At 41.2% G+C, this 22,783-nt stretch overlaps 1 protein-coding gene across 1 annotated transcript in view; it reads right to left on the bottom strand.

Annotated features, from left to right (window-relative positions):
* The window catches only part of LOC143292252 (uncharacterized), a 106,973-nt gene that overhangs the window by 63,408 nt on the left and 20,782 nt on the right, over nt 1-22,783 (bottom strand). Inside the window, 6 exon segments of the mRNA XM_076602439.1 lie at nt 3,047-3,096; nt 9,494-9,550; nt 14,188-14,311; nt 17,869-17,968; nt 21,634-21,681; nt 21,967-22,032. Of these exon segments, the coding sequence (XP_076458554.1) occupies nt 3,047-3,096; nt 9,494-9,550; nt 14,188-14,311; nt 17,869-17,968; nt 21,634-21,681; nt 21,967-22,032 (445 nt within the window).

Raw genomic sequence — 22,783 nt, 5'->3', positions numbered from 1 at the left:
GTTTAGCTCTCAGACTATTATCAAATTCATTATGGACCAAGTATTGTTCTAATGTCAAGTGCATATGCTTTAGCAACCTGACGATTAAGCATATAATTTTTGACCGTAGCTTGACGAAGCCTTATGTACACCAAAGTGTGTCTTCACAAGTGACTGAGAACGTTGATGTTTTTGACTTTTTGCATTCATTATCAGTTGTTTCGCTTGTCAGTTTAACGACTTCTCTTTTATGAAGACCTTTTAGTAATTTCCTGTAACTGTATTTAGATTTTTTTGTTTTCAGATTTCACCCTCATTTGCCCAGTTTTCCCCCAACCTTCCATTCATTCACATCTCCCACCCCTTCTAACCGATAACACTCAAATGTATTCATAAATACTTTAACAAAATGTCTTCCATCACCGATATGTGTGACGGGACGGGACATTAAACAAAAATTCCTCCTTGAAACATGAAAACTTTTTGTGTCTTCATTCGTGTGCCATTTCTGTTTCAGCTGATAGTCTCCACCCAGCCCCCCAACCACCCATCTTCCCCATTGTCACTGCTGTCTAAGCTCAAAAGGAGGTGGATTTATTTTATAGTTCAGGTTAAAGTGTGCACAAAACTTGTTTTTATTTTTTAAATTTATTTTTTTACATTATTAAAAGTATTCCCAATATGTGGTGACTCATGTTTTTTTTTTAAAAATTCTCCTTGTGTTTTGTTTCTTTGTTTTCTTGGGTCTGGAGTAACAAGAGTGCATGCAGGTTAGAACCCAGCATGGTTTCTTTTCATACCCAAAGCATCTTTTCTCGCTGTCTTGTCTCTCTGCCTGTGTCTGTGTGTGTGTGTGTGTGTGTGTGTGTGTGTGTGTGTGTGTGTGTGTGTGTGTGTGTGCATGTGCGTGTGCGTGTGCATGCGTGCGTGAGTGAGTGAGTGAGTGAGTGTGTGTGTGTGTGTGTGTGTGCGTGCGTGTGTGCGTGCGTGCGTGCGTGCGTGTGTGTGCATGCGCTCGTGCGTGTGTGAATGTGAGTGTGTGTGTGTGTGTGTGTCTGTCTCCCTGTGTGTGTGTGTACGTGTGTGTGTCTTTGTTCTGCCCGACCCAACACAATCATAAATCATGTTGTCTGCATACACACACACACAAAAAACCCAAATAACAGAGAGAATACTGTTATGTCATCCACGCACCACGAACCATCAGGTTACTTGGCAATCAATGCACTCAGGGCATGCAGAGACAGAGAGAGAGACAGAGACAGAAGCACAGAGAGAGACAAAGACACACACACAGAGAGAGAGAAGGAAAGAAAGAGAGAGCAAACAGAGAGAGAACACAGAGATAGAGAGAGAAGGAAGAGAGAAAAGGAGAAGAGAGAGGGACAGAAAGAGACAGCAGAGAGAGACAGAAAGAGAAAGAGGGATGAGAAAAAGGCAGAGAACAGCAAGAAATGCAGAGCAAGGGAGAGAGAGAGAGAGAGAGGAGAGACAGAGATGGGTGTAGGGCAGAGAAAGAGAGAGAGAGAGAGGGGGGAGACAGAGAGGGGTGTAGTGCAGAAAGAGAGGCAAAGAAAGAGAGGGGAGACAGGGAGGGGTGTAGGGCAGAGAGGCAGAGAAAGAGAGAGAGAGAGGGAGGGGGAGACAGAGAGGGGTGTAGTGCAGAAAGAGAGGCAAAGAAAGAGAGGGGAGACAGGGAGGGGTGTAGGACAGAAAGAGAGGGGAGACCGAGAGGGGTGTAGGGCAGAAAGAGAGGCAAAGAAAGAGAGGGGGGAAACAGAGAGGGGTGTAGGGCAGAGAGGCAGAGAAAGACTGCGAGAGAGAGAGAGAGGGTGGAGACAGAGATGGGTGTAGTGCAGAAAGAGAGGCAAAGAAAGAGAGGGGAGACAGAGAGGGGTGTAGTGCAGAAAGAGAGGCAAAGAAAGAGAGGGGAGACAGAGAGGGGTGTAGTGCAGAAAGAGAGGCAAAGAAAGAGAGAGGGGAGACAGAGAGGGGTGTAGTGCAGAAAGAGAGGCAGGGACAGAGAGAGAAAGAGAGAGGGGAGACACATAGGAGCGGGAGAGGCAGAGACCGACAGAGAAAGATTAAAATCACTGGCAACTGGATTGGCTCAGAAGTGCCGGTGCTTCAGAACTGATTACAGGACATGACACAAGCACGGCATTCACAACAACAAGGCTGCCCTTCTTGAGAACTGGAGGGGGGACTGGGTGGAGAGGGGGGTGGGGGGCTGGGGGGGTGGGAGAAAAACTTGTTTTAAATTATCACAAAATATCACTGAAAGGAATGCTTGGGTTCAGCTAGCACACACACACACACACACACACACACACACGCACATAATTACACACACACACACACACACACACACACACATAATCACACACACACACACCAAACATATACATAAGCACACACACATAAATGCAATCACAAGCACACACACACACATAATCACACACACACACACACTAAACACAATCACAAGCACATACACACACAAACACACACACACAAGCTGGCAAAGAGAGACAGCGAGTGCATATACGGATGTTCAGATTCAGATCGTTCTAGGAGACCAAGCAACCAAGAAAGGAACAAACTGAATGGTGGCAAAGAAGAAGAACGAGACAAGCAAGCAAACATGGACCGACAAGACAGACAGGCAGACAGACAGACAGACAGACAGACAGACAGACAGACAGGCAGGCAGGCAGGCAACATATATGTACAGGCAGACTGGGAGAGAGACGATGAGAGAAATGAAACACAGATAAGAGAGACAGGTGGAATAATAATAATACTGTCAGTCATAATGCAGGAAGAAAATAACTAGTTATGTGCACTGGATATCATTGCACAGACACAAAAACAAACATGTGCGCGCACACACACACACACATACACATAGACAGAGAAAAACAAATAAGACACACACACACACACACACACTCACGCAAACACACACACACCACCACCACCACCACCACCACACCCGCCGCCGACTCCACACACCACACAGACACAGACTGACACAAAAAGAAAAAAAGTAGGCAAATCTACTTACTACTGGCTCAACTGGCCTGGCTTGTCAATGGGTGGGTTGAACTGATTGCCCTGCAAACCAAAAGTGTCACTGCTTTTAAGCTGCTGAGAGCAGAGAGAGAGAGAGAGAGAGAGAGAGAGAGAGAGAGAGAGAGAGCAATCAAGACAAGAGACAGTGACAGAAAGAGAGAAAGAGAGAGACAGACAGACAGACAGAGACAGAGAGAGACAGACACATACACAAACAGAGACACCAACAGACAGACAGAACACTGAGACATAGCACTGACATCATTAACTGTCAATAGTCAATAGCTTTCAGCCATAATGACATTGGGGGTGGGGGTGGGGGGTACAAGTAACAATAAGACTAATGTTGTTAGCAAAAAGTCAAAACAAAAGTAATGACACAGAGAGAGGGAAAAACACTTAGTGAATAGAAAGACAGATGGAGAGGATGGAAGCACCAGCACAAGACAGGCAGGAACCCCACCCCCACAGCCCCTCCCCCCACCCCCAACCCCACCCCCCCAAAAAAACAAACAAAGAACAACAGAGGGAAGGACTGACTTTCACTCTTCACAAGCATCTAAGAACTGCACAAAGAACAATCATTATCTTCATCAGTAAAAAGTTCAGTGAGAGCAGAATCATCAAACAACAAGAATAAACGCAAAGGATGCTCAATGTCAATTCCTGTCTTGCATGATCTCTATGGGGAAAAAAAGTTGGGAAAAAAAAAAGAAAAAAAAAAAAGAAAGAAAAAAAAAAAGAACGGTAATAAAGGGTAATCAATTCATTTTCTTCTCACAACACCTAATTTCTCTTTCAGCACCAGCAGCAATCATGAGCACACCACAAAAAAGAAAAACAGAAACACATGCATACATACAAACATGCAAGCACAAACACATGCACATATCTACACATGCATGCATGCTATTGCAATCATCCATGCAAACACACACACACACACACACACACACGCGTGCGCGCGCGTGCACACACACACACACTCACATCTACAAGAGGACACTTTCTCTGATCAACATCCAGAAAATAAACACAATCATTTTTTCTTCCTATCAACATTTCCAAATGACACAAAAATTGACAATATGATTGAAATAACATAAAAATTGACAATATGACTGAAATAACATAAAAATGTACAATATGATTACATCAATCACAACCAAGCAATGGAAGCATTCATAACATTATCTATGCCAACTACAAGAAGCTTTATTTTCTCTCCAGTTATATATTTCTTTTTTACAAAATGAAACCATGTGAATACATATACACAACAAGTTCTGTCAACACAAATATTAGTAGTAGTCTTGTCATTTATCATTACCAAAGGATATTTCTATAAAATGTCAACATTAGAGCACAATGCACTTTATAATAACACAAAGATGATGATAACAAAATTAAAAAAAAAAAAAAATCCTAACAAGTTCTATGTTATACACACATACACACCCACAGTTTTTAGGACACTTCACTCTTAAGTCTCAAAAACACAAAAAATGGTCCAAACATTTGCATCCAGCCACACACACACACACACACACACACATGACTGTTGCAGACTTCTCTGAACATCAATATGCATGCTGATCTTTGCTCCAGCCTTTTGAAAAAAAAACAAAAACAAATCACAACCACCCAAAAACTCTGATGCCATGCAAAGCTGCTTCACGTGTCACACTGCAGACAGTCAATCAGCCTGTCAGTGATGTGAATGAAGGTCATGCACGCTCACACGTCATGCACATCATTTCTTTTCCTTGTATAGCATCAACAAACCAGCTTCTGAAATGCTTGTATTCTGTAGCTTGCTTCGTGCTCACTTTCTTAATGTGTTGATCCCCCCCCCCCCCCCCCCCCCATTTCTTATCAAACTTTTTTTTTTTTTAAATGTGCTGTTTTCTGTACGATTTGTTTTTATTCCTGAACTTAAAATGTGAACATTATTCCGTTCACAAAATTTTATCAACATATGTACACCCAATATATTTATATAGCCATTACCCAAATATTTCTATTAAATAATTTTAATTTTGGTAGAAAACTGGAACTACAAGAAGGGGTTGGGGTCGGGGGTTGGAGGGCGTGGGGGGCGTGGTGTGTTAAAATGTGTTGACATAGTCTGACATGACCTTTTCTTTAACCTAACATTGTGGTTCTGGTCTATGACTCAACAATTCTTTTTACTGATTTTGATTCTTGAACCAGACTAAATCAGTAACTGAAAAAGTTATATATTAAAAGAAAGAAGAAGAAAAAAAAAGGTTAAAACAAAAAAACCCAAAAGAATACTACCACAGTCATTGTTGGATGGTCACTGTTGATCACGAGTTATACAAAACATAACATGTTCTCACCTTCATATTTTAAAAGTAATTCTGTTACGGGTCTTGATGATGATAATTCTGTTACCATCTGGATATTTAAAACATAATTCTATTATCAGACTGACATTTCAAAAATAATTCTGTCACCAACTTCATGTCTCAAAAATAATTTGGTCATCAACTTATTGTTTCAAAAAATAATTAAGTTATCAGCTTCATGACTGAAAACAACAACAACAAAACAAAACAACAACAAACCCTATCATATCATCATCTCCATTATTTATTAAAAAAAATTATATAAAAAAAAAAGTTGTCATCTTATACCAGACAACTAGCAAAGTCTCTGAATAATAATTAGTACCAGTACACTCCCCTGCTCCTTCCTTTCATCTCAAAACACAGCACACAAATACACTGACCTTCTCCCATTAACTGTTGTCTAAAATTAAACAACACCAGGTGGACACTGCACAGGGAGGGAAGGGAAGGGAAGGGAAGGGAAGAGAGAGAGAAAGGAAAGACAGAAAAAGACCGAGATAAATAGCTGGACAGAGACACAGACAAGAGATAGAGAGGCTGAGAAATGAAACATGGGTAATAACAAGTATACATGCTTTTTTTTTTTTTTCCCCATCCAGCTTTGCGGTGAGAGAGAGAGAGAGTGACACACACACACAGACACACACACTCACGCACACGCACGCACACACACACACACACAAACACACACACACAGAGTAAAAGACAAGAACACAGAGCTAGAGAAGAGGCAACATGAATGCATCATGCATGCATGCATAATGCACACTTGCGCAAACACACACACACAAACACGTAATCCTCTCTACTGTATGCCCCACACAAACAACAGCACACAAATAAGGAAGCTAGAAGAGAAGTTTGTGGAACTGCGAAAGCCAGAGAGATGAATTATTGACAACGTCAAGTGGACGGGAACAACACACCTCCAGCGACTGATTGCCTTGAACTGCACCACAGCACACACACACAGACACACACACACACGCACACACAAACACACACACACACAGACACTCACACACACACAGACAGACACACACAGACACTCACACACACACAGACACACACACTCACGCACACACACACACTCACACACACACACACACACACACACAAAGACAAACAAGGCTCCATGGAAAAACATGGCAGCTTTTCCACCGAGACACCATCCACCTATTTATGAAGGAAATTGGACCAAGCTTCAAAGACAATGGAAGAATATTCTGAAAAGAGGGGAAAACAACAAGGATCTTTGTTTATACTAATAACAAGCTCAATATGGATGGCTGGCCAGGCCCATTTCAGACACAGCTGAGAGAGAGAGAGAGAGAGAGAGAGAGAGAATGAGGAAGAGGACATTGGAGGAAGTGAGACAGAGACAGAGACACAGAGAGAGAGAGAGAGAGACAGAGAGAGAATGAGGGAGGAAGAGGATATTGGAGGAAGTGAGACAGAGACAGAGACAGAGAGAGAGAGAGAGAGAGAGAGGGATTCTATTCATGAAAGAACAAGAAAGAACAAAAGGAAAGGAAAAAGAAAAGAAAAAGAGTTGAGAAGAAGCTGTAATGCCTATTAAGATAAGCAGAAGAAAGAGAATGCTTCCTTAGACAAACACATGTTTTTAACTTCACCATGCCATGTAAAAAATGAAGGAAAAGACAAAAACAAAACAACAACAGTTCAATTCAAAACTGCCCTGTTACGAGAAGTACAGAGGACAGAGGGGCACACAGGCTCTGTGTGCAGTTTTGAGATTATCCTGGTTCATGATGGTTTGTCTTTTGTCATCAGTTGAAATATTGTGGGGATTTGAAATCTAACAATTAAGCAGCTGCGCAAGAAACATTTCATCCCATTCTGACAGAAATACACAGGGGACCAAACATATATACATTATGAATACAAACTTTTCCGTGCATATCTATTTAATGATGAACTGACATGTGGGAGAGTTTCTATATCACTACAAAACCACAAACCTGGTTTTGGGGCATGGAGGATTTAACATCAAGACACAGCAAAAACTGGGGCCAAATAATACACAGATGATCAATCAGTAAATATCATGTTGCAAAAATAATTACATTAATTCCTCTCTTTCAATCTTGAAACCAAAGACACACACAAACAACAACAACAACAACAAAATTGTGAAGAAGAGAAAGTTTTCTACTGAAATGTTCTTACTGAATAAGTGCAAAAGTCAGAGTAAAGTAAAAGAGATACTTAATCACAAAATGAAGTTAACCTTCAAAAGAAATGTCTAGCCTGCAGAACAGAAAAAGGAAAAGATCTAAGAATCTATACAAATCATTTCCCCAGAATTCATAGCTCAGCCCACTTCTGAACATTATCGCCTGATAGCGCTGGCACAAAAATAATGTACACACATACATACACTATGCTCTTGCTTCTATCTTTAATTTCATCATGCTCTTGAATAATGCTTTCTGCTTTGGCAAACGCAAAAAGAAAAAGAAACAAAACAGCAGCAATGGAAAAGTGAAATATTGGGAGAAATATGTAAACACACTCATTAAACTAAGGCCAAAAAAACAACAGTTTTTAAGATAAATCACGTGAATATCATGTCAGTAACAAAAAGCACAAACATCTCATCATCAAGTCTGTTAAGTTCACTTAATAACATCTGCCAGTTATATATTTCATAAATCGCTGTTTAAATTCTGCGCTTTCTCAAAATTCATCCCATTTGAACTGAAGATTATTCCTGTCATACATGTACTGGCAATCATCCACAAGGATACACTCTTCCCCTGGACTTATCGGTTTCACTTTCCAAGAGTGAGGGGTGGGGTGTCCATCTAATGAACGAGAAGCAGAAGAAGAAGAAAGAATTTCAAGGAGGCAGGGGTTTGGGGGCTAGGTAGATAGATGCCAGACCTACACAAAGATCCATCATCCTGGTCAGGCCTAGAGAGCCTCACAAACTGTGCCCCAAAGTGTTGAACAAATTGCTAGCAGCAGGAATGCAGCCGCTGTTGGAAGGGAAGCAACTAACTGTTTGAACTTGGTATGGAAAAAGGAAACAGAGACTTTGAAAGAGAGTTTCATCATGGCAAATTTCTCACAGTCTGACAATGGAGGTGACTAATCATGCAGTGTCTAGGTATTCCTAAAGCCTGTCAGAAAAGGGTTACAATACTAAAGAGCAAATCAACACTATACCCTCTCTCCCTCTGGTATTCAAAGAATATGATTGTCAGACTTTGAAGAAAATTGTTTACAGTATAAACAAAAACATATTTTACACATGTGCATTGTCTAATGATCAACTGAGGCTTTAAAAGGAACAATATAGCACACATTACTTCTTTTCCTCTCTCAAGCACACACATAGTTCTATTCATTTATCTTTATAAATTCACTGTATCTCTACTCAAATTAGAACACAAACAATATAATCACAACATCTATATTGTAAGATTACACATAACATATTGCTTTCTAAAAAAAAAAAATGTAAAGGATGAAACTAAAAACACTCAAGAAAAAAACAACTGACAGTGAGAAAAACTAAGACAGTTTAGAGGAGAAAGAGGTAAATAATGTTTTTCCAGCAAATACACACAATCACTATAATAACCCATCATACATGTTTTGTGTACACACCCAAACAGCTACTTCATCTACAAGCACAAGCAAAGTTCTAACAGTTCTTCGCTCACTAATGCAGACAGACACACACACGCACATGGATACACACACAAACACACACACACAAACACATGTGTACATAAACACACACCCTTTTTTTTTATACCGGGTCCAAACTCCATGTAGTAAAATAGCACATCTCTAAATTTCAGCTATTATATCTTTTTAAAGCTCTTTCTTAAACCCAGGTAAATTTTGAAAAGCTTGCAGAGTTAATGAAAAAAAAAAAAGAAAAAAAAAGAGAAGAAAACACAGCAGACTGAATAATCATTGAGAAGCAAGTGCAAAGTAATATTAAGAAGAAAAACAGAGAAATCTCAGAGACAACATGGTTATATATGCTGGCGGATGAAAATGGCAACCACATCGACTGATTGTTTTACCTTATTTTTTCGCTTACGCTCTCGTAGAGAATGGGCCGAGTAGGACCTTGGCCTTCTCTGAGGTAGTACACAATTCGAAAATCATTGTCAAGAAGGCACACACACCAACCAACATTATCAACAATCCAAAATGCAAACACACACACACACACACAAAGTCCAACCAACATCTTCCAACAGCAAATCAAACATGCATAACACATTACATCACAGGCAACAACAATACTACATTCTAAACCATACTGCATCTTCTATTTACAAACCTTGAGAAAGTGATTTCCAACAATGCGTCAAGATCACCCAAGTCAATAACTCACAATCACAAGACCAGCAAGGCCCGCACACACTAACACACAGAGACTGAAGCTGTGAGTCTGTCTGTTGTGCTTCTAATGACAACGCTGACCGGCACTATCAAATAAGAACAGCTTGGGCAATCAGCTCCATAGCAACAATCAGCACTAAAAAAAACCCAAAGACCACTAAAAAACACTATTGATGAATGCAATCACCTGTGCATCACATTCATAATTGACCTAGCACTGAAACCGAAGGAGACATGCAAGACGACACAGCTCCTTCTGCAAAGATTGGCACAGGGAGATAAATCGTCAGTGGAGGTTGGCTTGTGTTGTTGACTCACAAACACGCATGCAAGGTTCTATCATCACGTTGCTGCAGTCCACAGGCACACGGTCCAACATGGACAACAACCACAACCACAACAACAACAACAAAAACCAAACACCCGCAACTTGGCTTGTCTTGTCGTGTGTACAACCACTACAAGCCAAGACAGTGGGCTCTGAAGTCAATGGGCCACTGCGCTATCGGTCTCCTCACTCCTCACAGACTGTGTGTGTGACAGTGAGTGAGCACGGGCAGCACACACACACACACACACACACACACACACTCAGGCCACACACACACACACACACCTGACAAAGACATGCAGTGCTGACATGAAAGGCAAGGTGTGGAGGAGGAGGAGGGTGGGAGGGAGGGAGGGCGGGGAAGGAGGATGCTGTCGGCGGTGGGGACAGACTGCTGACTTCACCTGGCAGATCAATACCTCACATCTGTGCAGCACACCGTGCCACGCAGTCAGGTTGGCACAGGTAGGGAGGGAGGGGGGACAGACAGAAAGATAGAGAGAGAGAGAGACAGAGAACGAAGGAAGAATGGTGAGGGAGAAAAAGAGAGAAAGGAGGGAGAGTGTGTGTGTGTACAGAAGAATGCAATTACAGTCTTTTCAAATCAGAAAGTGGGGTGGGGGGGTTGGGTGGGGGGGAGAGGTGTGTACAAAGGAAACAAGGGGCAACAGATGCACAGCTGGACAGACGAAGAGACACAAAGAAAGAGCAACAGACCAGACAAAGGGAAGGCCGGAGAGACACAGACAAACAAAGGGAATGGAGGTGGAGCTGAGGGGATGGGGAGATGTGGGGGGTTGAGGCAATCAAAGGCTGAAACAGCTCAGATCAATACACCCTGCATTTGTCCTACAGAGAGAGAGAGGGAGAGAGGGGGAGAGAGAGAGAGAGGGAGAGAGAGATGGGGAGGGAGAAAGAAAAATACAGAGATGAGGAGGGATACAGAGAGAGAGAGAGGGAGTACCTGAGTCAGCCTGGACCAAGAGATCAATACAGTGTAGGTGAGCAGGGAAGGGGAGGGGAGGGGAGGGAGGGGGTGTGGGGGAGGGGGGGGAGGCTGTCTTGGCCTGGGACTGTTTCCTCCCAGTTTCTGGGGCTTTGTTTGGGTCTGCTTCTTGTTGGAGACAGGGGTCAGGACCCAGGGGGTGGGGTGGGAAGGATGGGGCAGGTGTGTGTGTGTGTGTGGGGGGGATGATAGAAAGTGGGGGTGGGAGGGATGGGAAAGTGGGGGGGGGGAAGGGATGGGGTTGGGGTGACTGGGCAGGTGCAGTGGGATGTTGGGGGGAGAAAGTGGGGGGGAGGGATGAAGGGGAATGGGCAGGTGAATGAGAAAAATGGATAGGGGTGGGAGGGGGAGGGGCAGGTGATGTGAGTGGAGGAGAGGGGTGGGGGTGTCTCCCTGGTCAAGTGCTTTCAGTTTAATGGAAAGTTAACTGAACAAAATTTACAAGTTAACATATTGGAGAGGGGTAAGAGTGGAGGTTTTCTATACTTGTGTCTTCACAGTAAAGAGACTTGATGAAATGATCTGTATAACTTCTTCTTCTTCTGCGCTCACTCGTATGCACACGAGTGGGCTTTTACGTGTATGACCGTTTTTACCCTGACATGTAGGCAGCCGTACTCCGTTTTCAGGGGTGTGCATGCTGGGTATGTTCTTGTTTCCATAACCCACCGAACGCTGACATGGATTAGAGGATCTTTAATGTGCGTATTTGATCTTCTGTTTGCATATACACACGAAGGGGGTACAGGCACTAGCAGGTCTGCACATATGTTGACCTGGGAGATCGTAAAAATCTCCACCCTTTACCCACCAGGCGCCGTCACCGTGATTTGAACCCGGGACCCTCAGATTGACAGTCCAACGCTTTAACCACTCGGCTATTGCGCCCGTCTCTGTATTACTTCAAGTACACTCACTCACTAATTGTAAGTTTCATTTCTGGATGGCCTGTGACAGCCTGGGTGAGCACAGCCTGTGTTGGCCTGTTCCTGTACAGACATCTGTCTGTCTCAGTTGAAGAGGTTTCTGTGTGTGAGACACTTCTATTGTAATGTCTCTTACTTAATTTGAAGGCCTATTACATCCTGTCCCTCAAAGACAATCCCTATGCACAGACTAACACTCATGAAATCAAAGGTGAACAGATTTTGAACGAATAATTCATTGTTACTGTACAACCAGGCAATTTTTTTTTTGGTTACTGTTGATGCTTTTACTAACGGTGCTGTCATTGCTATCATGACAAGAGTGCCTAGAGTTAGACATTTATGTGCTTCAGTGTTGTATTGTATTGTATTGTGCTGTACTGTATTGTATTACTCTTTGTCACTACAGATTTCTCTGGGCTGCTCTGCCCAGAGAGAGTGCATTGCTACAGTGCAGCACCATCCTTCTGCCTTTCAGTGTACTTGTTTTCCTATCAAAGTGGATTTTTCTAGAGAATTTTGCCAAGGACAACCCCTTTGTTGCCATGCGTGTGTGCAAAAAGTGCATGCTACACATGGGCTGTTGCTTTATCGTCTCATCCGAATGACTACCCATTCAAAACATGGGTCAACACATTCAGAACATTGATTGATCATCCTGCATGCACGTCTCTCTACCCACACACCACAGCATGTGTTCTGGTTCGATCTGTTCATGCGCACGCTCAGGCGTGGTGCTGATTTCACAGGCTGTTAGTCAGGCACACCACATGTGCAAATGACCATGCACGCATCAGTGAACCCATCTCACATGAAGATAATACCAGCAAAACACAACGGTTGCAGGCGCTTTCCAATGCCAGCTGCAAAACACTGATGTTGATGCCCAAAGTCCACTTAGGCATCGTTCAATGGTTCAGAATTTAAACTCAAAGTGATCACGAGAGCGAAACAAATCAGCAAGTCAAAAAGCTGCTTTTGAGCTGGGAAATATTTACTGGATTGAGATATATGGGGAGGGGAAAGACTCTGACTAGCTTAAAGCCTTTCTCAAAAGCTAACAAACTTTTTCAGGTCTGCAAAGCAATCGAGGAACTTTCAATGCAGCAGCAAAATTCCAGCACTTCTTATCATGTTTGTTATTGACAGCAAGGATGAGGATTTGTCTAAAGTTTTAGCACTAGAATTTATTGAAACAACCTTTCTGGTTGCAGCTCTGTGTGTGTGTGTGTGTGTGTGTATGTGTGCGCGCGCGCGCGCTAAACTAGGTACTGTTTTTTTTTCCCCATTGCAGAGAAATATGTGCCAGATAACATACAAGGAAAGTGATAGTTTCCTGGAAGGTGTCACTGTTGTATAGAAAAACACACACAGACTCATAAACCACACTTTTTACAAAGATAGGCTTTTACAAATCTGAAGTTTCATCCTGCCAAACAAACAGCAGTATTCCTTATGTCCCACAGTAAACAAGCGTGATATATATATATATTTTTATGGTATTAGAAAAGGTGCAAACTGACACCCCATTCCCCCAAAAAAGTTAAACAGAAAAGGTACCCTCAGAATGAAAGAATAATAAAGGTGAATTAAAAAAAAAAAAGGGGGGGGGGGGGAGGGGGGGAACAGGGAGGTCTGAGGACTGAGGTCTGAGGTCTGTGAGACTGAGCAGCCAGACTAGGCCAGGCAGAAGAAGAAAAGAAATAGAGGATAATCAATGTGATCAATACTGTGGGACGTTCAGGAACAAAACATCACCAGACACACAGAGCTGTGAGGTGCACAGAACATTCTTTTTTTTTTTCTTTTTTTTTTTACAGGGAAAGGGGAGAGACATAACCCACAGTCTCCATGCAAAACAATCATCACCCCAAAATGACTGCTTCACTTCATCCAAAGGAAGACAAAAATAATCAATAATAATAACTGCAAGATACAAAGCAAACATACAAGTGTACAGAATACGCTTCATCTCCTTCACACACACACAAATAAAAAAAAAATAACAATCCCATAAAAAAAATGCCAGGAAAAGGTAACAATACACAGAAAAACGAGAGTAACAGTGGGATGAGGGGAGATGGGGGTCAGAATGTTGGTACTGACCGTCTTGGCCTCCCTGATGGCGATGGAGGAGTAGCCAGGCTCATAGTCCATGATGCTCCGTGGCTGGTTCCGGTACACCTCGATCCTGGACTTCACGTTGGCCGGCGACCAGTAGCTCCCAGCACTGCCGCACAAGCACAGCACAGGGACGTCACCATTAGGCACTGATCTGGTAATATGTAGTTACATTTCATTCTTCGTTTCTACTCACTGCCAACACAGTGCGTGCACTGATCAACCAGGGCACAGGTTATTTCCTTCATCTCTATTGACTGACTGTACAGCGACGATCACTGTAGTGTAAGGTACTGATCTACCAGTGTGTACGTCACTTCATTCTTTGTTTCTATTAATTGTTAATCAACACAGTCGGTGCATTGATTTACCAGCATGTAGGTCATATCATTCTTTGTTTCTATTGATTAACTCAGTGTGTCCATTGATTTACCAGAATGTGGGTCATTTCAAACAGCCCGTGCACTGATCGGCCAGGATGTAGGTCATTTTAAAAAATTTGTTTCTACTGATCATTTCAATGGTTTCAAGGCCTGATCAGTGTGCTGGGTTTATATGAAACATTAGGCATCTGCTTTTATTCTTTACAGCAGCAGTGGTGTAGCACATCTGGATCAGACAACTTGAAAACTAATTGTTAACAGAGCGTCTGCACAGACTGCCAATGATTTAGGTTACCTCCGTCATTCCTACTGATCGCTAACAGAGCGTGATGATGGGTTGTCAGCTTATGTACAAGTTTTGCCTTCAGTGCGCTGACGGACGACATCCAAGAAATTCTTCCTCTCATGGCTTTCCCCATGCATCAGTCACACTATGGTTTTTAGCTCGGATGCAGTCGCTCTTCACAAATAAACAGGGAAAATAACAAACAAAACAATTGCATACATGTTCATATAGGCAATGTATGAGGAGAAGAGAAGCTTGTGGGAACTTGTACATTTCCAGCTGAGCATTTAAAGACATACAATCAAGTTCTTTCAATTTCTGGTGTGTTCACTCTCTTTGATTCACACAACCATTTTCAATCTCATCTCGATAACTTGGCACCAACCCCGCCACCCACCCACCCCCAGCTCTACACACAATATTTTCTCACCTGTAGCTTTCCTCTAAGAACTGCCTGAAGATATCATCAAAGTTTTTTTCTTTTCTTTCTAATTTCCAGCTTGAAAAAGAAATTGTTTTGAAGCTGATGTCATGACTTGATAACAATGATTATGTGACATTATTGGTGTCTAGATTTATAATCATTTGCTTCTGAATTCTAAAATGGATTCTTACTTTAAATCAGAAAAACCAAGGAAAGGCATTTTATTATTATTTCTAATCATTGCATTCCATAAACTTTTAATTTTGCAAAAGAAAACAAGTCACCATAAAGTGATGCAAAACAATAGATTCTCCCCCCCCCCCAATCCCCCCCCCCAAAAAAAAAAAACAACAACACAACAACCAACAAACAATTCTGAATGTTGTATTAACAGACTCCTGTGGAGGATAAAGGCAGTGGAAACTTAATGGGTATGTTTTCTGAGTTATAATCACACCTATTGAATAGTCCACAACTTTGTTTTGAAGGGACACTTGTAAAGTTTCAAAACATCCGCAAGAATTTCACAACTCAACATTACACAAAGTATGGACTGAAGGTTATGGCAACTTGTCAGTAAATCAGCATGGTCTTGATTTTTTTTTTTTCCACAACTTCATTTTCAACAGACTTATTAAGCAATCAAAATAAATGCAAAACGAACACATCAACACCAGCACAAAACAACAGCTGCAGCTTGACACTGAAAGTCAAAAACACAAACAGATTTCAGAAGTGGCACTGACTGCAGACAACATAAAAACAAAATACCAGAAATCACAGCATAAAACAATGTGGATCTTGACACCAACACAGAACACACAATATCAGAGCCACTGGATCATGGCCTCTGACAAGACTTTAAGACCTGAATGCGCTCAAAATTAAAATTCATGGACTGGACAGAGGAACGTACTGGTCATACTGTTTTCTTTTCATTTATTCATTTATTTCCCATCAGAAATCCTTTTCTGTTCCCCAATATAGTGAACCAACAAATTCAGTAAACTGTTCATACCCCTAAAACTTAAAGGAAGATTTAGATATGGAGGTTGCCGTGGGGGTGGTGGGGAGGGGGGTGGGGAGGAAGAAGGTACTGCTGCACACAGAATTACCAACCCTTCTCCTACAATAATTAATTTAAAACAAAAAGACTGATTTATCACATGCTTGAGCATGTTATACGAGCTGTTAGCTTGTTGTTGCTCTATTGATGTGTAAATGGCAATTAAAATTAAATGGCAATTCCCCACTAACGATTTCTATACAGCAATGAGTTTAGCATATACTGTACCAAAACCACCAAACACTACACACCAACAGACTACAAGCTGAAGGGACAAAACACGATCCACAAGAAAAAAAAAATTAAAGCAACAACACAAAAATGAAAGACTGAATTAAACATGAAGATGAACAAGACAAAATCAAAGACACTTGATGTAAAGGACAAAACACGATCCACAAGACAAAAATCTTTTAAAAGCAATAGCAAAAATTAAAGATTGAATTAAACATGAAGATGACCATAACGTAACAAGACAGATTCAAAGACACTTGATGGAAAGAACAAAACATGATACACAAGAAAAAAAAAATTAAAGCAATAACACGAAAATGAAAGACTGAATTAAACATGAAGATGATCATATGTAACAAGACAAAATCAAAGACACTTGATGTAAGGGACAAAACACAATTCACAAGAAACTTTTTTAAAATTTTTTTTAAAGCAACAATACAAAAATGAAAGACTGCCTTAAAAGATGAAGATGACCATATATAACAAGTCAGAATCAAAGACACTTGATGGAAATGCTTTCTGTCTCGAAGACAAATATTATGTAAACAAGAATGAATGGTGTCTGCCCTTTCAGACAACGCTAGTAAACTGCACTTTTCCATGTTGGCTTAATAACATAATGATGCGGATGTTTCTAGAATGCAGAATCATCAGTAAGATCACCAAAAATTCAAAGCATGCAATGACTAAGTTAGGAAAAAAAGAAAGAAAAGAAGAAAGAAAAAAAAAAGATGTAGGAAAAGGAAGAAAGAAAGAAAGAAACAGAAAGAAAAAAAAAAGTTACAAAAAACACATAGTATTCACAAACAGTGGAAAGAGGTACCTGTACAGATCTGGCAATGACCTTCACACAGCAGCAAGAAGAATGCATGTACCACATGTTAAATCTGTCAATCACACGTCCCATGAACGAACAAGCTGTAACGAAACCCTCACAGCCTGCTTGATTAACTCGGATCTCTCAACAGTCCACAGCGTGACACCACTGGAACAGCAAGCTTACCACTAGTGCTGTCCTTCTCTTTCTCATTATTTCTTCTTCTCTTTTTTTTTTCTTTAAAAAATTACACACCCAGACAGTACTGCAGTGTCACTAAAATATGATCTGAACATACTGTGATGCATTCTTTAGCAACATGAATCTGGAAATGTAAAACGGTACATAGACTACCAGTCACTTTGTGTCTAAATTACCAGTTATTTTCTATCGTTACTAATCCTCTCTGTAAGTAGCAATGCTACAGAAAGCATATTGTGGAAAAAAACTCACTTTCTCCTGGGTTCCCGAGGTTCCCTCTCTGAGGCACTCTTGTGTCTCCTGAACAGGTCCTTGTAGCGACCCTCTGGCTCCGAGCGGTACCCTGATTCATCTGTACACAATAATATACGTTCAATGTGCAATGCTGGAGATTTCCTTCTGTGCCAGCCTTTTTGTTCCCTGGGTTTGCCATTGTGACACAAAACACAAGTGCATAGAATTAAAAAACAAACAACAACAACAAAAAAACCAAACAAACCAGTATCAGTATCAGTATATGTAGCTCAAGGAGGCGTCACTGCGTTCAGTCAAATCCATATACGCTACACCACATCTGCCAAGCAGATGCCTGACCAGCAGCGTAACCCAATGTGCTTAGGCCTTGAGAAAAAAAAGAAGATAAATACATAAAAATACAACTACTGATAGTAATAATATTTATAAGGCGCAAAATCTTGATGAAGTCAATTCTACGTGCGCGCGCGTGCACACACACACACACACACACGCGCGCGCACACACACAAATGACAACAATGATGCTAAATAAGCAAATAAATGTAAAACATGCAGATACACGTTCACACATACACACACATATACATGCATAACAGATATGCAACAAACACGAAGTTTCACAGATATGAAAGTACAATCAAATACACATAAACATACATGAGCACCAACACACACACACATTACCCTGCACCCCCCCCCCCTCCTCCACATTCATTTCTAGGCAACATATCACAGCTTCCACGGCACACACACACACAATTAAAACAGCTCATTATCTAAAGCAGTGAGGTCTGATAACATGTTCTTCTTGCCTGAAAGTCCTGAGTTCACTCCCCTGTTTTGATGCGCCTGGTGTGGGTGAAGGGTGGAGATTTTCTTCTGACCTCCCAGGTAAACATAATATGTGCAAACCTTATCTGCCAATGCAATGCATGTGAGGGCATCAGTTCAAATCGTGGTTTTGCCCTTTCTCTAAGTTTGACTGGAAAATCAAACTGAGCTTCTTGTCACTCGGATGAGACAATGAATCAAGATCCTATAAGTGCAGCATGCACTTGGTGCACTGAAAAGGATCCCATGGCAATGTCAGTGTTGTACTTTATCAAAAATCTGTAGAAGAAAATCCCATTCTAAAAAGTACACAAATACATATATGCATGCAATCAAGGCCTGAGCACACTGGGTTATGCTGCTGGTCAGGCATCTGCCCAGCAGATGCAGTGTAGAGTATATGGATTTGTCCAAATGCTGAGAAACTGAAACTGTGTGTATGTGTATGCAGAAGACCATGTCATCATTCAGTGGGTTATGGAAACAAGAAAATACCCAGCATGCCCCAACCATGACAGATTCATCAGCAAACTGATGTTGGTTGAGTCATGGAAGAACTACAGAACATGTCTGTGCGTGTGTACGTGTGTATGTGTGCGCGTGCGTGTGTGTGTTATGTGTGTGAGTGTGTGTGTGTGCGTGCGTGCGTGCGCGCGAGAGAAGAGAGAGAGAGAGTGTGTGTGTGTGCATGCGTGCGCGTAAGTGTTTGTGAGAGAGAGAGAGGGTGTGTATGTGTGTGTGTGCTCACATCAGTGTGTGTGTGCATGCTGACAACAGACCCATCGTTCCACTTGGGAAACAACAACAAATTACATCCTTATTGTTTCATCAGACAACTGAAACATCTTGCAAATAATAAAAAAAAAACCAACAAAAAACAAAACAAAAAAAACAAACCAAGAAAGGATCTACCTGTACATTCAAAAACGAACATCACAAAACTAAAATCAATATTTGAGAGAACAAACTTAATCAAAGCATTCTGATATAGTGAATGAGAGGTATATTTTGTCCAAGTTTCATATCAATCACAGAGGTCTGTTTAAATAAAAAAAAACAAAGCATGCTATCCAAAGCATGCTTTTACGGAATCATGGTAAATCTGGCCTCCTGAATAGGGAAAAAAAGAGGTACTCATAAGACCCCTTTAACCTAATGAACTGCACTGAAATTTCATTCTCCTCCTTAGATATACAAGCACATTTTTTTCTTTTCCTTGACATGCTTTCTAGTTAAGCAGAAAATAGTTCCAGCAATCTTTCCGTTTATTCATAACTCATCAAGGAACATAATGGTCATAATTTTTTTTTCTTAATAGGAACAGAAAAAAAAACCACACCAAAGAAGCAGAAAAAGCATATGTTGCAAGGACTATCAGGTTTTGAAGAAGCTATATTACTCAGCTGCTATACATTTTTGCAGACTAAGGTTTTTCTATGGGGCATGGAAGAAGACCCATGCTCGCTACTGCATCAGTGAAATACTGACACAAAAAACTGAATTATTTATTTATTTATTATTTTTTTAATGTGTTTCCATACCAACTCTTGATCTGCTTCCACCTGCCATATTCCCCTCACTTTATTCTCTTATTCCTTTCCTTTCACTTTATTTTTTAAAATCAATGACTTTCAAAATGGTCCTCTGGTGTGAAAAAAAAAAACAAAAAAACTGAAAAATCAACATGATTATGAAAGAGAGAGGGATACTGATAAATCAGTAAGTATGTGTGCATGCATGTGTACCTGTTAACACCTGGCAGTCTAATATGGGTGTTTACAACCAAAATACATCTCTTCCACAAATGAAACTAATCCAAACTCATGCCTCCCCCCTCACCTCTCTCCCCTCCCAACCCCACTAAACCTTTTTCCCCCTCCACCTCAAACCCCCTGTTAAATTCATAAAAACTGGTGCATGCATAAGCAAAAGAAGAAGAAGAAGAAAAAAAAAATCCACAACTGAACTCAATTAACCCACTGACTACTGCTGAGGAGTATGCAGTTCAGGGAAAGGCTGTCACCTCACTGAGATAAGACTGAGCTTACAGGTCAGGGTGTTGGTCACTATCTTTTTTTGGGCTTCACCCTCCTCTTGGGATAACGTTATTTTTTGTTCAGCAAAATCAATGACCCAGCAGATCAAATACAAAGAAAATGTAGTAACTGTCTTTCAGACTCACGCCACACTGATCTCGTTTACCACCAAGGGTCAGCAGTCAAGAGGTTAAAACCCACCCCTTCACCACCACCCATGACCAGTGCAACAGCTAAGTGGTTAAAGCATTGGACTTTCAATCTAAAGGTCCCAGGTTCTAATCACGGTAACAGCGCCTGGTGGGTAAAGGGTGGAGATTTTTTCCGATCTCCCATGTCAACATATGTGCAGACCTTGCAAGTGCCTGAACCCCTTTCGTGTGTATATGCAAGCAGAAGATCAGTTACGCACGTTAAAGATCCTGTAATCCATGTCAGCGTTCGGTGGGTTATGGAAACAGGAACATACCCAAGCATGCACCCCCCACCCCCTCTCTGAAAACGGAGTATGGCTGCCTACATGGCAGGGTAAAAACAGTCATACAAGTAAAAGCCCACTCGTGCACATACGCATGAATGTGGGAGCTGCAGCCCACGAACGAAGAAGAAGACCACCACCACCACCTCTCGGCAATATTCTCTCTCCTACATCCCCCTCCCCCACAAACCCTCCACAACGCCCATTCATCCTGTCTGTCTGTCTGTCTCTCTCTCTCTCTTGCCCATGCATTCTGATTCGCCTTCACATGAATAACTCGGAAACACGCAACGTGATATCCATCCCAGCTGTCTAAGCCCCCTTATAGGTGACAGGAAGGGTGGAAAAAGCTGTCAAAGGGATTACAGTGACAGGACTGCTATCGATTATCATGTGTCATGCTGCGCCCCCTCACCTTTTGCACTGCTCGATCTCTCGTAGGCAGGACGGTAAGGGTTGAAATCTGTTGTAACACAATAAAATTTATGAAACATAAAATAAAAAAGAATGGAGTAAGCGAACATAAAATGAAAATAAATGGAGTAAGCGAACATAAAATGAAAATAAAGAAAGGAAGAAAACGAAAGAAAGAAGGAACCATAGCAGAAAGATAGAAAGAATGAAAGAAACAATTAAAGGAAAGAAAGAATGAATGAAAAATAACAAATACATGAACCAATGTTTAATAATTTTTTTTTTTTTTTTTTAAAGGAAAAAGGAAGAGCAAAATGGATAAAGTTAAACTTACCTTCTTCTGACTTCGTGTCCGAAATATCATCTGGAAACTTGTATGTGGGCCGGTATGTGTTTTCTTCTGTGAATGGAAGAGCCAAGAGGAAGAAAAGAAAAAGAAAAAAAAAGAAAAAAAAGAAACAGAAACATGATCAAGACAATTTGGACTGAAAACTATCCCCTTAACAAACTAAAAAGCTATATTCCACACAGATCCCCTGTGCCCATGCACACACACACACACACACACACACACACACACACAACATACACACACACACACGCATGTCAAAGCCAAATAATTATTATCCAAGAATGTAACTTAAAAACAGCTGATGGCTTCGAATCTTAAGATAATAAATGGGTTACCAAAATGAATCAACATATGGAAGACTGAGTCTGAATATATAACAGAGGGGAGAGAGACAGAGACTGAGGGAGAAGGGTAGCAGAGAAAGAGAGAGAGGGGGAGAGAGAGAGAGACAGACAGACAGACAGGCAGAGATCAACAAGAGACCTTGCACTGGCTTAATTCTTCATATGTATAAATACAGCGCAGAAATAAATGAAAGCAAGGATCCCCTTGATCTTACAATACTCAGCAAATGATATACTTTCTGCATGATATCCAACATGAAATCAAAACCCAAGCCAGCTCTGTTGTCTTAGGAATGGGAATAGCAAGTTGCAATAAAACCCCTCCTCCTGGCAGAAAATGTTTCTTCTCTCCGAATACACACAAAGCTCTGAAAGAAGCAAGCCATCACTTTACAACAACAACTTTCATGCAGACTTAAGACTCCAGTTAAAAAAAAAGAAGTTTTGAATAAATG

Source organism: Babylonia areolata, chromosome 18, assembly GCF_041734735.1.
Source record: "Babylonia areolata isolate BAREFJ2019XMU chromosome 18, ASM4173473v1, whole genome shotgun sequence".
NCBI lineage: Eukaryota > Metazoa > Mollusca > Gastropoda > Neogastropoda > Buccinidae > Babylonia > Babylonia areolata.
This window is presented reverse-complemented; position numbering and strand designations above follow the sequence as displayed.